The 15,096-nt window shown below is 39.6% G+C and overlaps 2 protein-coding genes across 4 annotated transcripts in view; one reads left to right on the top strand and one right to left on the bottom strand.

The window, feature by feature from the left end:
• The window catches only part of XPNPEP3 (X-prolyl aminopeptidase 3), a 49,862-nt gene that overhangs the window by 1,166 nt on the left and 33,600 nt on the right, over nucleotides 1–15,096 (top strand). The window contains exon 2 of one of the 3 annotated variants that reach the window (XM_045554833.1): nucleotides 2,655–2,680. The exons of the other annotated variants lie outside the window; for them this stretch is intronic. Within the exon in view, the coding sequence (XP_045410789.1) occupies nucleotides 2,671–2,680 (10 nt within the window). The 5' untranslated portion in view covers nucleotides 2,655–2,670. The remainder of the gene's footprint in view (nucleotides 1–2,654; nucleotides 2,681–15,096) is intronic. 3 annotated transcript variants of the gene reach the window in all.
• Nucleotides 4,832–5,752, bottom strand: DNAJB7 (DnaJ heat shock protein family (Hsp40) member B7). Its single transcript, XM_045554837.1, has one exon. It carries the CDS (start codon nucleotides 5,750–5,752, stop codon nucleotides 4,832–4,834), a length of 921 nt encoding a protein of 306 aa, XP_045410793.1.

The following is a 15,096-nucleotide window of genomic DNA, read 5'->3' as shown; positions in this document are numbered from 1 at the left end:
AAGTAACCTAGGAGTAAGGGTAATCATTTTTTTTTGTCCAGTGTCCTCTGTCGCAAGCAATTAATCTGATTCCCGTATAGCTTCATCAATGAAAACTAAATCATCTGCCTTGCAGGCAGATCTGTCATTGGATTATATTTCATGTGGGGAAGCCAATATGTAAACAATGTGAACTGGTGCACATGGCATTTGATCTCAAAGCTATGTCTTGGCATATGTTTATGTTGATATCTTGAATTCATTGAAAATGGAATGTTAATTATGTCGACTTCTTACTGTAAAAAAAATAAAAAGTCATTGTCCAGTGCACGGAACTTGTTCTTCAATTCTAATAGTAATAGTTGCAGAAAGCTGCCCCCTTCCATGGGCTTAGGTGAAAATATAGATGTGGAATTGATCAGTCTTAATCACGGAGTCCACAGAGTTAGGACTAGATACTGGATTATACATGGCCAAGATCTTTGAAAAATATATTCATTATGCTTTTGTATGCTTCAATGGAACAAGCAAAATTAATAACCTCTTATGTTAACATGAAATATTGGCCCTTTTTTTTTTTGAGACAGGGTCTCACTCTGTTCCCCGGGCTAGAGTGCAATGCTGTCATCATAGCTCACTGCAACCTTAAACTCGTTGGCTTAAGTAATCCTCCTGCCTCAGCCTCCCAAGTAGCTGGGACTGCAGGTGAGCACCACTACACCTGGCTGATTTTTCTGTTTTGTAGTGATGTCTCACTATTGCCAGGCTGGTCTTGAACTCCTGGCCTTGATCCTCCCTCCTGGGCCTCCCAGAGTGCTGGGATTACAGGCATGGACATCGTGCCTGGCCTGTATTGGCTTTTTAACTGAATGAATAAATGATCTCCTTGAGTCTTCATAATTCCAATAAGTTAGGGCAGATGGCCTCGTTTTACAAGTAAGAAACTAAAACACAGGATCACAACAAATCAGGAATTTTAGTTGTATGGTTGTGTCTAGTCATTTTTCTGTTATACCACCACTAGGTCTTACTCTGGCTTAGTAGAGTCCTTTTGGAACTTTTTATTCAATGAGTGAACCAGAAAAAATGTAGTTTCATTCAGTAACTTTTGAATTAGTAGTCATATTGGATGGATCTTCACTTACCTTGAGTTGCTCACAGTCTTGTCAAGGGAGATAGACAAAGCAACAAATGACAGTATAGAAAAGTGCAGTAATGGAATCTTGACCCAAGTGACATGGGAGCTCAGAAAAGGCAATAATGGGTTGTAAATATTATGTTGTTCTGAGATTTCATTAGGTTTTAGAACATACAAACTCCACATTTGAGGTGCTCATAAATAGAACTTTGAATGTCTATGGTGCTCTTGGTTGCCCTACTTTAGAAAGGCTCTGAGTACAGAGTATTGAATACCATGGGAAACTTTCTCATCTGTGAAAGTCACACATTCCTAAAGTGCAAATGTTCTTACTAGCTAAAGGTTAACATAATTATGAGAGATTTCATTAGTTGAAATATGCTGTTAACGCCATATAGTCACCTGAGAATAAGCAAAATAAAGTACTAGTCATTCAAAAGTAAGTTATGTTTTAAAAGATTATACCATTTAAAGTGTATGTAAGTCTCGGATGGGAAAGGGAAGTACTGAAAATATTAAAAATAAGTAGAAAATGTTTTTTAAAGCCTGTTTTCAGGTAATGGTTAATTCATTCAACAGCACCAAATATGAGCACTGAGTGTAAAAAGTTTCTGCCCTCATGGGAGACAGATAAAAAGGCAAATAATTATAATACAACATACTAAATATAGTAGTAAAGATCCAGTGGTTTGGAGAAAGAAGTGATAGATGTTTTGGGGGAGTAGAGGGGGGCAGAGAGGAAATGTAGGCAGGCCTTTAAAGATGAGGATTTAGTCTAAGATTTGAAAGGCTTTCACCAAGTAGACTAGAGGAAAGGAGCCATCCTAACAAAAGGAACATATGCAAAGGCACAGAACTCTGAAACAGAATGGCTGGTACCAAGCATTGCAATCATATAGTATGGTGGGAGAAGCTTTTAAAAATATGTTCTAAGCATGTTAACAAGTGTTATACCAAAATGATTCTGTGGTCAAATATGTTTGGGGAATGCTGCATTTCAGATTTCAGAGTGTACATAATAGGCTAATTCTATTGAATAAATCTCTAAGAGATATGTATTAAACAGCAGTTTGCAAATGTATTTGATCATGGAGCCCCTTTTCTGTAGTAAGTCTTGAACTGTTATTCCTGGAACACATTTTGGAAATAGTTGAGCTTCAGCAACGGTCCCCAACTTTTTTGGCACCAGAGACTGGTTTCATCATGGAAGACAATTTTTCCATGTGGAGGAGGGGGTCCTCAGCCCAAGGGTTAGGGACCTCGGGGATAGAGCATGAGTGCAAAGAGGTAATAGAAAATAAAGCTGAGAAAAAAGCTGGCTTATGGAGGGCCTTGTATATCATGTTAAGAAACAACTTTTTCCTCTAGGCCATGGGAAACCTTCAAATAGTTTAAAGCTATTTAGTAAGATAATTAAATCTGAATTTTTAGTTATCTGTTAAGAGTGAAGAAAGTAGTGGAAGTCATGTTATTACATTCTTAACTCTTCTGAGGCACTGGTTTTTGCTTTTTTTTTGAAAATTCCATTTTTTTTCAGCTTTAACATCACATACATGATAACAGGTAAGCTCTACAAAATGTCTCATTTTGTATAAGTATCATTAAAATACCCTAAGCTTAAATAGTACACGTTATAATTTTTTCTGTCTTTTACTTTCGTATTTGTATTTGGCCAAAAGTGATTGGGTTTTAGTGCTGCTAGATTATTTGCATCATTCAGTTACATTAAAACTTACAGTAATTACATATCTAAGAGATAGAAGATTTAAAAATATGATCAATAGATTTTTTTCTAAATAGGAAGAATTCAATGACAGAATTTGCAGGATGCAAGTCAATGCAGGAAATTCTTTTCACTGCTTATTAAATTCAAGCATCTGAAGTGTAGCATATCCAAAACTTAACACCTGCAACTCCATTCTCCCAGTTGCTAGATTGTGACTAAAACCTTGTCATCTTTCACTCCACTCTTTCTATTATACCCAACATCCAGGTCTGTCACCAAATCCTGTTCGACCCTACCTTTAGGATATATCCCAAATTTGATCACTTTTCACCAGCCCCACTGCCACCACCCTGGACCAAACTACTGTAATCTCTTGCCTCGATTGTGACCACAGCCTCATTTTCCTGCTTCTACCCCTGAGTCTGCTTTCAAAAACAGCAACCAGAGAGGTCCCATTTTAGATATCAATCAGATTATGTCACTCCTTTCCTCTAGATATCCGGTGGTGGCTGGGCACGGTGGCTCACGCCTGTAATCCTAGCACTCTGGGAGGCCGAGGCGGGTGGATCGCTCGAGGTCAGGAGTTTGCGACCAGCCTGAGCAAGAGCGAGACCCTGTCTCTACTAAAAATAGAAAGAAATTAGCTGGACAACTAAAAATATATATAAAAAAATTAGCCGGGCATGGTGGCGCATGCCTATAGTCCCAGCTAGTAGGAAAGCTGAGACAGGAGGATCGCTTGAGCCCAGGAGTTTGAGGTTGCTGTAAGACATCCAGTGGCTTCTTATCCTAGTATAACAACAACAGCCAAAGGGCATACTGTGATCTAGCAGTCCTTGCGTAATCTGACTGCCTGTTAACCTTTCTGATTTCATCTGCTTGCTGTGTTAATCTGCCACACTGGTTTTCTCAGTGTTCCTCAAGTACACCTTCCACAGCCCGCTTTAGGGATGTTGCACTTGCTATTCCCTCTGCCTGGAATTCTCTTTCACCAGATATCCCCATGGCTAGCTTCCTCACTTCTTTTAGATCTTTACTCAGGTGTAACCATCACTTTCCCTATTTTCTAAAATTACAATCCTTGTACCCCAAAACTTCCATCTCTTCCTATTCTATGTTCTTTGTTAGCAGCTATGACTAACAGATTATATTTTGTGTAATATTTGTTTATTGTCTGTCTCCAGTTAGTAAACTGTAACAGCTAAAACTTTTCTTTTGTTCACTAATGTATCCCAAGTACCTAGAACACTGCCTAATAAATAGTAGGTGCTTAAACAATACTGTTGAATAAATGAAAGAATGAATAGAAATAAAGGTTAAGAGGCAATATATTGGCTGGGCACGGTGGCTCATGCCTGCAATCCTAGCACTCTGGGAGGCCGAGGCGGGAGGATCGCTCGAGGTCAGGAGTTCGAGACCAGCCTGAGCAAGAATGAGACCCTCCCCCCCCACCCCCCGTCTCTACTAAAATAGAAAGAAATGATCTGAACAGCCAAAAATATATATACATTAAAATATTAGCTGGGCATGGTGGCGCATGCCTGTAGTCCCAGCTACTCAGGAGGCTGAGGCAGTAGGATCGCTTAAGCCCAGGAGTTTGAGGTTGCTGTGAGCTAGGCTGACCCCACGGCACTCACTCTAGCCTGGGCAACAGAGCAAGACTCTGTCTCAAAAAAAAAAAAAAATTATAAACTATATTAAAGAAAAATTCTATGATGTGGAAACAGCTTAAAAACAAAAAGCAAGTAAAAACCTATGCAGTTTTCCAAATGTATAACATCACCAACTGTTACTACAGACTCATCTTATTCTGACATACTTAATCCAAACAACTATTGACCAAGTGTCCACAATCCTGCTAAAGTTATTAAAAACATAATCTTAGAGTAGTATTAAATAAGTGTTATCTACAAAACCTATGATTAACCAAAACACAGAAAGAGTTATGTTCAAATGTTATATGAACATAATGTGTGTGAAGAGTCAGTTTAGCGATTCCTCTTCGTTGACTTCTTTTTCTGCACCTCTTTGTGCTTCTTTTTTTTCCTCTTACCACCTTCTTTGAATCCTGCTGAGAAAATAGTGGGATCCCAGTTGCTGGTGGCCCAAGGTATACCTTGCTCATCATTCTCCACAAAAGTATATTGAGATACATGTTTGGGGCTGTAGGAATTTGGTGAGTAATTGTTGAATGGCTGTCTTCTCCAGCCGCATTCTTCTGCAAAGCCCTCTTCATCTGCCATACCATTTACAAGGAAGGATTTCAACTCTCCATCATCTTCAACTTCTCTATATTGATCATTCTCAATAATTTGCTTTGTATTAATATTTCTGTCATTAACAATTTTGTCAGGTGCGTAGTTGCCCATCCCACTATCATTAAATGCCAGGGAAGAGAATGACGTAAGGCCTTCATGCCTCAGTGAACCACATGATGTGTATCCTGTATCGTATGAAGAAAATTGCCCAAAAACTGGATGTTCACTGGAGGTATAGAAAAAGGATCCTGCACCTCTGCTTCTGCTTCCATAGGAGCTTCTTGGACTATTTAAAAGGTCCTCAAGTGAGTCTTCAAAGAAGTGAAATGAAAATGGTTCCCTTTGACCAAAAATATCCTTAAAGACATCATCTGGCTTATGAAATGTGAAGCCATACTTGAATTCATCAAAATGACTTCCACATCCACCATTTAATCCTTCTTTGCCATATTTATCATAAATGTCCCGTTTTTCATCATTTGATAATACCTCATATGCCTCAGCTACTTCTTTGAATCTTCTCTCTGCTGCTTCTTTGTTTTCTGGATTTTTATCAGGGTGCCATTTGAGTGCCGCTTTATGATAAGCTTTTTTAATGTCCTCAGGTGACGCATATCTCTGTATTCCTAAAACTTCATAATAATCCACCATGTTTTAACAGATTATTGGAAACAGGTGCACTTAGGTAGTGAGAACTGTGGTTTTCTCTCAGCTCAGGTTCAGGTGGTAGTAGAGGCAGCGACTGGAAATAGGCACATTTTTACATTGAAGACAATATTTTTACAGTGGGCCACTGCTGGCAGAGATTAGGATACTGATTATGTGGCACACAGTTACAAGCATATGTCAGAGAGGGCTGCATTATGGTGTCATTCTGGGATAGGGGTAGAGACTAGACCTTCCAAATGAAGCTAGTCCAGGGTCATACCAGACCATCCTCGAAACCTCTTGACTGTTTCCCTATATTTCCCTGGAAGCCTCAGTCAATGCCTCATGAAACAGTGGGACCTGTTGCTAAGGGCCACAGCAACATCCCTTGCATAATATGACCTGTAAGTTAATGAACCTTAATTATTTACTTCCCAGTTCTATCATGTTTTGTTTTAGAAAAATGAAGAATTAGTGAACTGTGTGAAGAAAGGATTCAGGCAATTGACATATTTGTTTATTTCAGTAAAGAGACAAAGTTCAGTAGGAGATAAAAACAAGTAACTCAATTACAATATCATAAGGGCTATGGAGGGGGGAAGTGTTGATGCTAAACAGTCCTATGAGAGAGAGCCCAGACTAGGAGTGTAAGGGAAGGCTTCCTGGAGGAAGTGTCCTGCATGCCAGTGATGAGTCGTTTAAGATGATAGTATCTTTGCCCACCTAAAGTTTACTACTATAAACATGTAGTTAGATGTTTTTAAAATTGTGTTTATGTATTCACTATATAATTACTGAATTCCTGCTTTGTACAAGGTACAGTATTAGCCACTGCTGATAACAGTATTGAACAAAAGGTGCCAATTTTCATAGTACTTACATTATAATAGAATACAAATAATGGCCGGGTGCGGTGACTCACGCCTGTAATCCTAGCACTCTGAGAGGCCGAGGCGGGCGGATTGCTCGAGGTCAGGAGTTCGAGACCAGCCTCAGCAAGAGCGAGACCCCCGTCTCTACTAAAAATACAAAGAAATTATCTGGCCAACTAAAATATATATATAGAAAAAATTAACCGGGCATGGTGGCGCATGCCTGTAGTCCCAGCTACTCGAGAGGCTGAGGCAGGAGGATCGCTTGAGCCCAGGAGTTTGAGGTTGCTGTGAGCTAGGCTGACGCCACGGCACTCACTCTAGCCTGGGCAACAGAGTGAGACTCTGTCTCAAAAAAAAAAAAAAGAAAGAAAGAATACAAATAATAAGTAAAAAAAATAATTTGACATAATGAGGTTTGTCCTCCAAAAATATAGTAATGTGGTGGGGGCAGAGAGCTACTTTAGATTGGTTTTAGAGGCTTCTAAGGAGAGTACATTAGAGGGGGGACCTACATAACAAAGAGCCATATAATGATCTAATATGGTAGCCACTAGCCAGGTTGAGGATATTTCAGTTGTTTCCAATTTGGGGCTATTAGAAATAAAGCTAGCACTATTTCAGGTACAGTGGGAAGGCATGGTGGATTGGGGTGAAGGACAAGATATGCAGGTTTAATGATCTGAGTTACAGTTTCAGTGGATCAGTGGCTGCTATTTGGAGATTCAGCCAAAATCTGAATTGGAATATATGGGGAGGTAGAATTAGTGAACCTAGTTAGAAGCAAATTAGACCAAAGTTCATTTTCTTAAGGGATAATTTAAATTACCGGTAGGCTATACCTGAATTAAAAACACATATTCTATACCTGGTTTGTTTTATTGTCCCAGAAAATTCCCTATAATGATCTGTCTCTGCTTTTCGTCCTTCATATTTGTTTTATTTTCCCTCACATTTGTAGACCCCAGAGTTGAATAATACTCCAACAAAATATAAAACTGTAGTGTATGTTTCTGGACAGTCTTTCAAGACCATTAGCCAGGCCTGAATACTTTTTGCTTTGCATTAATTTTGTTTTTATTTTTATTTATTTATTTTTTAATTTTGGGGCAGAATCTCACTCCGTTGCCCAGGCTAGAGTGCCGTCAGCCTACCTCACAGTAACCTCAGACTCCTGGGCTCAAGCAATCCTCCTGCCTCAGCCTCCCGAGTAGCTGGGACTACAGGCACATGCCACCATGCCCGGCTAATTTTTTCTATATATTTTTAGTTGTCCAGCTAATTTTCTATTTTTACTAGAGATGGGGTATGGCTCTTGCTCAGGCTGGTCTCTAACTCCTGAGCTCAAACAATCCACCTGCCTCAGCCTCCCAGAGTGCTAGGATTACAGGCGTGAGCCACCGTGCCCGGCCTAATTTTGTTTTGATATGCTAGTTGTTGAGGGGTATTGTGAAATGCTTAAAACTCAATTAAAATTCCTTCCAGTATGTGTCCTTACATGTATTTATGTGTAGCATACCCATGGATTGTAATTTGCCTGCCATTGGAAATAATAAGTAATAACATTGAACATTATTTGAGTACCCTCTAAGTCACATTGTACCAAGTGATTTACATGTAGTTTCCCATTTAATTGACCCAGCATTCCAGCAAAATAAATATTTTGTGCCCATAGGAAAACTGGGATTCTGAGAGATAAAGTAGTATGTATAAGGCTACATAGCTTGTTAGTGAAAAATCCGATACTTAAATTTGAGTCTGATTCCAAATTCTGTCCTTTCCACTCTACTGCGTTTCTTGGACCAGGACTTAAGAGCTTAGATTCTAGACATTCCACAAACATATATAGAAAATCTATGATACAGGCTGGATGTGGTGCCTCACCTATGTGATCCTAGCAGTGTCGGGGGGGGGGGGGGGGGGGGGGAGGTGGGAGAATCACTTGAGCCCAGGAGTTTGAAACCAGCGTGGACAACATAGTGAGACCTCATCTCTACAAAACATTCAAAAATTAGCCAGGTGTGGTGGTACACACCTGTAGTCCCAGCTACTCAGGAGGCTGAGGCAGGAGGAGCACTTGAGCCCAGGAGTTTGAGGTTGCAGTGAGCTATGATGATGCCATGGCACTCTAGCCCGAAACAGAGCAAGAACTTGTCTCAAAAAAAAAGAAAGAAAACCTGTGATACAGATACAAGTTAGAAAATAGAAAATTCTGCTCTTAAGAAACTCATAATTTGGCCAGGTGTGGTGGCTCATGCCTGTAATCCTAGCACTCTGGGAGGCTGAGGCAGGTGGATCCTTTCAGTTCAGGAGTTCGAGACCAGCCTGAGCAAGAGCAAGACCCCGTCTCTACTAAAATAGAAAGAAATTATATGGACAACTAAAAATATATATAGAAAAAATTAGCCAGGCATGGTGGCGCATGCCTGTAGTCCCAGCTACTCGGGAGGCTGAGGCAGGAGGATTGCTTGAGCCCAGGAGTTTGAGGTTGCTGTGAACTAGGCTGACACCACGGCACTCTAGCCAGGGCAACAAAGTGAAACTCTGTCTCAAAAAAAAAAAAAAGGAAAGAAACTCATAATTTGAGAAAACTAGTTTCAGTAGGGTGTGAATGTATAGCACAAGAAATTGCTTCCACAATTATGCTTTGATCCCTTGCCCCTTCCAACTATGTGCCATTTTTTCTGATCCCTTCACAACAAAACTTAACCAAATTATTGTCTTGGTGTCTGTGCTTTTTTTTTTTTTTTTTTGAGACAGTCTCACTTTGTTGCCCGGGCTAGAGTGAGTGCCGTGGCATCAGCCTAGCTCACAGCAACCTCAGACTCCTGGGCTTAAGCGATCCTACTGCCTCAGCCTCCCGAGTAGCTGGGACTACAGGCATGAGCCACCATGCCCGGCTAATTTTTTTGTATATATATTTTTAGTTGGCCAGATAATTTCTTTCTATTTTTAGTAGAGACGGGGTCTCACTCTTGCTCAGGCTGGTCTCGAACTCCTGACCTCGAGCGATCCACCCGCCTCGGCCTCCCAGAGCTAGGATTACAGGCGTGAGCCACTGCGCCCGGCCGTGTCTGTGCTTTCTTACGTCCCGTTCTCTTCCTTGGCACACTCCAATCTGGCTTCTGGCTTCTATCTTCTATACTCTGCTAAAATGGTCCTTGTCAGGCACTCCAGTGACTTTCATGTTAGCAAATGCAGTGGTTGTCCTTTTGGCTTCCTTATATTTTGAAACACTTGCCACAGTTTGAGCCCCTTCTTAAAACACTTTTGTTTCTTTAACTTCCTAAACATGACACTTTTCTGGTTTTTCTCCTTTCTCCTGTTCTTCTTCTCACATTAAAATTTTATAGTGTCAGATTTTTCTCAATCTCTCTAAATAACGTTCATTCCCAGGGCTTTATATACCATCTGTGTGCTTATGACACCTTAGTTATGGCGCTTTTCTCCCTGAACTTAAGATTGCCCATTTGACATCTCCATCATATTATCCAATAAACATCTCAGTCATCTCATTTCACTTGATGGTACAACCATTCACCCACTTGTTGAGGCTAAAATCTAGAATCATTCTTAATTCTTCTTTTTTCTTTATTCCTTGTATCCAATCAAAAGCCAGACTCAACTTTTTACCTTCAAAATATGTCCTTCAAAAATAGATCCAAAAAAGTCGAATAACAAATGATCCCTGCCTTCTAGTAGTTGCTTATAGTTGACTGGTGAGCTAATTAGCAATTAAGTGAAGCGTAATAGGAATTAAAACAGAAGAAATAAGCATAGGAGCATTGAGGAGAACATTGCATCCAAAGCAGTATGAGTGGGAAGTGCGAGAGAAGGCTTCCTGCGTAAGTGATGTTTGAGTTGATTTTGTAGAATTTGTATAGTCAAAGAAGCAGGGGAAGTCCATTTGAGACAAAGAGAACTGTATTTTCGAAGGCAAATGCTGTTAAGATACAGAATGATCAGCTGGGACTCTTGAAGTAGTTTGGTGTGGTTGCAGTAATGTTAAGATTAAGCCAGACCAGTGAGCAGGGTCCAGATAATGAAGGGTGCTAAGCTAAACAGTTTGAAGCTTATTCTGAAAGATAGAGAATTTTACGCTTTACCTCAAACATAGAATGCTAGTATTTGCTTAAAGGTGGGTATATCAGTAGAGATAGATTTGGTTTCATGTGGATAAAATATCTTTGAAAGTACAACAGAAAAGTGGTAATCCTGGCTGCCTCAAAGAAGGGGAACAGGTTAGCTTAGGGACAGGTGTGATAAGACTTTTCCCTGTAAATCCCTTCTGTATCTTTGGAATTTTGATTCATATGAATATGTTACCAGTTCAAAAATTAGTTAAAGATATACTTAACTCACATAACTATAAGGATTAAATAAGTTAATATTGATACATATACAGTGCTTATAATACTTTATGGAATATAATAAGAAACTGAATAAGTGTTAGCTGTCATCATGATAATTATTATCATCAATGTTGACCAACTGCTGCTGTTTGAAAGCATTAAATATACAGTGCCTCTACTGTCTGTTTTAATGAAGCATAGAGCTGCATGCTATACTGTATGAGCTTTGAGTAGGACAAGAGTTTACTTACTGGCAAGGTTAAAAAACAGATGGAAAAATTCTGCTGAACTTCTCATTTATTCTTTTTCTTCAATACCACTCCATTCCAGTTACCCACCTACTCATTCTTGTACATGAACAAACCACTCTTATCTCTTCCCTGTGCCATCTTTCCTTTTAAGAAACACAATGTCGAGGGCCAAATATTATTAACTAAAAAATTAAGTGTACCAAAGGCTGCTATATTTTGGGGAAGATTATTTCTGTTGGTGTTTGCAAGTAAGAATATAGGAAATCTCATGTTTGGGTGGGGCAGGGTTGCTCTCAGAATCCCATCATACTCTTAAAAATTATTGAGAATCCTCTTCGCCCCTTTCCGCTCCCCAACTGGAGCTGGCCTCAGTGTACAGACATAGACTTGTAGTGCAGTGTTTTTCAAACTGCAAGTTGTAATCTTAGTAGGTCATTGTATTAGTTCCCTGAGACTGCCATAACAAATGACTGCAAACTTGGCAGCTTAAAGCAACAGAAATTCATTCTTTTGCAGTTCTGGAGGCCAGAAGTCTGAAATCAAAGCGTCAAGAGTACTACACACCCTCCAAAGGCTCTGCAGGATAATCCATTCTTTGCCTCTTCCAGCTTATGGTGGCTATAGGTATTCCTTGGCTTGTTGGCTGCATCACTCAAGTCTGTGTTTCTGTGGTCACATTGATTTCCCCTTCTTTTATTTTAATTTTTTTTAGAGATGGGGTCTTGATACATTGCCCGGGCAGACCTGGAACTCCGAGGCTCAAGCAATCTTCCTGCCTTAGCCTCCCAAGTAGCTGGTACTATAGGGGTGCACCACCATGCCCCGCTGCTTCCTCCTCTTCTGTCTTATCCTCTTTTCTGTCTCAATCTCTTTCTCTGCCTTTCTCTTATAAGGAAACTTGTAATTTCATTTAGGGCCAACCCACATAATCCAGGGTGATCTTTTCATCTGAAGATCCTTAAATTAATTACATCTGCAAAGACTCTTTCCATGTAAAGTTAGCAGTCATAGATTCTGGGGATTAGGACATGGGCATATCTTTTTGGGGTTACCATTTAAGTCATTACAGAAATAAACTCATTTTGGTGCACTGAGACAAACATTTTTAATGGAATAGGACAGAAAGAAAATCAGTGTGTTAGTCAGAAAGGATAGTATTTACTGACATTTTTATATATATTTTATATATGTATGTATGTATGTGTATACTAGTTAACTGTGTAAAACATATTTCCTTATGTGGATCTTGGTCAAAAAGGTTTGGAAAGCTACTACCTAATATAATTGCTTTATTTCACAGGTGAAGAAATAGTTATAGAGGAATTATTAAATATGTAACATGCCAATATTAATAGTAGAATTAATCTAGAACCAGCACTTTTTTTTAAACGTACTGTGCTTTTTTTAATTCTTTGTCTTAGATCACCTTTCATAGTACATACTTATTTCCTTCATTTTTCTCTGTGTTTACTTCATCATTCTTTAACGTTTTATTACAGAAAATTTCAAGGATATACATAACTAAAGTAGTATAATGAACTCCCATGTGCCTGTCACCTAACTTGAACAATTATCAACTCCATGGCCAGCCTTTTTTCATCCAAATCCTCATTCATCCTCTCCCCAATCCACTTCATTCATCCTTTCCCCGACCCACTCCATTATTTTGAGACAAATCCCAGATCATATCATTTATTAATCTGTAAATATTTGTCTATATCTCTAAAAGATAAAGTTTTCCTTTTTAACATAACTACAATGCCAGTATCATACCTTAAAATAATTACTTCTGTAGTAACATCAAATATGTAATCACTGTTCAAATTTCCAGTTATCTCAGAAATGTAATAAGTAGTATGAGTGGCTATTTATTTTACAGTTTGTTGTTTGTATCAGGATCCACATAAAATCCACATGTTGGCTAGGTGGCTCATGCCTGTAATCCCAGCATTTTGGGAGGCCGAGGCAGGAGGATCACTTGACCCAGGAGTTTGAGACCAGCCTGGGTAACATAAGTGAGACCCCATCTCTACGAAAGAAACCTTAAAAATTAGCCAGTTATGGTGGCATGTACCTGTAGTCCCAGCTACCTGTCCCCAGACTGAGACAGGAGGATCGCTTGAGTCCATGAGTTTGAGGTTGCAATGAGCTCTGATCTTGCCACCGCCCTCCAGCCTGGGTGTCAGAGCAAAACTCTGTCTCTAAAATAATAAAAAAATCCACATATGGGGCTAGGCTCTGTGGCTCATGCCTATAATCCCAGTACTTTGTTAGGCCTAAGTAGGAGAATCAGTTGAGGCTAAGAGTTTGAGACCAGCTAGACAACAAGGCAAGACCCTGTAACAAAAAAAAAACAAGAAAAGAAAAAGAAAAAACATATCCACATATTATAATTGGTTGATAAAATCTTTTTTTTTTTTTTTTTGAGACAGAGTCTCGCTCTGTTGCCCGGACTAGAGTGCTGTGGCGTCAGCCTAGCTCACAGCAACCTCAAACTCCTGGGCTCAAGCGATCCTCCTGCCTCAGCCTCCCGAATAGCTGGGACTACAGGCATGCGCCACCATGCCTGGCTAATTTTTTCTATATATATGTCTTTTAGCTGTCCAAATCATTTCTTTCTATTTTTAGTAGAGACGGGGTCTCGCTCTTGCTCAGGCTGGAAAATCTTTTAAAGTTTTTTTAATCTACAGGTTCCCCTTCCATCTCTTGCCACCTCAACCTACCTTGAAAGTTGCATATTCAAGAAACTGAGTTGCTTGTTTTCCACAGTTTGGACTTGGTTGATTGCATCCCTGTGTTGTCATTTAGCAAGTTCCCATATCCTCTGAATTTCTATAAATTGCTTGCTTCATCTTTGTTAAGCTTTCCATGTGTATAGACTGGCAATATTCTGTAGCTGGGACTACAGGCGTGCTCCACCATACTCAGATAATTTTTTCTAATTTTTTGTAGAGACAGGGTCTTACTGTGTTGCTCAGGCTGGTCTCAAATTCCTGGGCTCAAGTAATCCTCCCATCTTGTCCTCCCCAAGTGCCGGAATTACAGTTGTAAGCCATCATATTCAGCCATTTTTCACTATTTTTAACTATTTTCATACTGCCTGGAAACCCACACCATTTTCTATCTTTTTAATCATCCTAGAAGCTGTAATTTTTCTCAGAAATTCTCTATAAACTTAATTCAGTATTAACATTTAAGACTCCTAGTTCTCTCTCAAGTACGTATACTGTCATTCATACTAAATACAGAAGTCTATAGAAATCCTATAGCAATCTTTAACTTGGTCCAGACTTTGCGTATTCCGCTGTTGTTGTGATTATTCACAAGGAGATTGTCCAGTGCTCACTATATTGTTGGGATTAAACAGAGAAGATAGGCTGGGCCAAGTGGCTCACACTTGTAATCCTAGCACTCTGGGAGGCCAAGGCAGGAGGATCACTTGAGGTCAGAAATTCAAGACCAGCCTGAACAAAAGCAAGAGCACCGGACCCATCTCTACAAAAAATAGAAAAATTAGCTGGGTGCTGTGGCGAGTGCCTGTAGTCCCAGCTACATGAAAGACTGAGGCAGGAGGATTGCTTGAGGCCAGGAGTGTAAGGTTGCGGCGAGCTGTGATCATGCCACTGCACACTATTTCCCAGCAACAGAGTGAGACCCTGTCTCAAAAAAAATAAAAATTAAAAATAAACAGAGAAGATATACTGAGCAGCAGGTGGAGGGATAAGAGCACAGATCATGAAGTTGAGCTTAGGTTTGAATCTCAGTTTCTCTCGTACTAACTGTGTAACCTTGTACAAATTACTTCTCTATTTCTCTGAATCTGATTCCTCATTTGTAAAATAACAGTGATAATGACTACCTCACATGACAGT

This window comes from Lemur catta, chromosome 6, assembly GCF_020740605.2.
Source record: "Lemur catta isolate mLemCat1 chromosome 6, mLemCat1.pri, whole genome shotgun sequence".
NCBI lineage: Eukaryota > Metazoa > Chordata > Mammalia > Primates > Lemuridae > Lemur > Lemur catta.
This window is presented reverse-complemented; position numbering and strand designations above follow the sequence as displayed.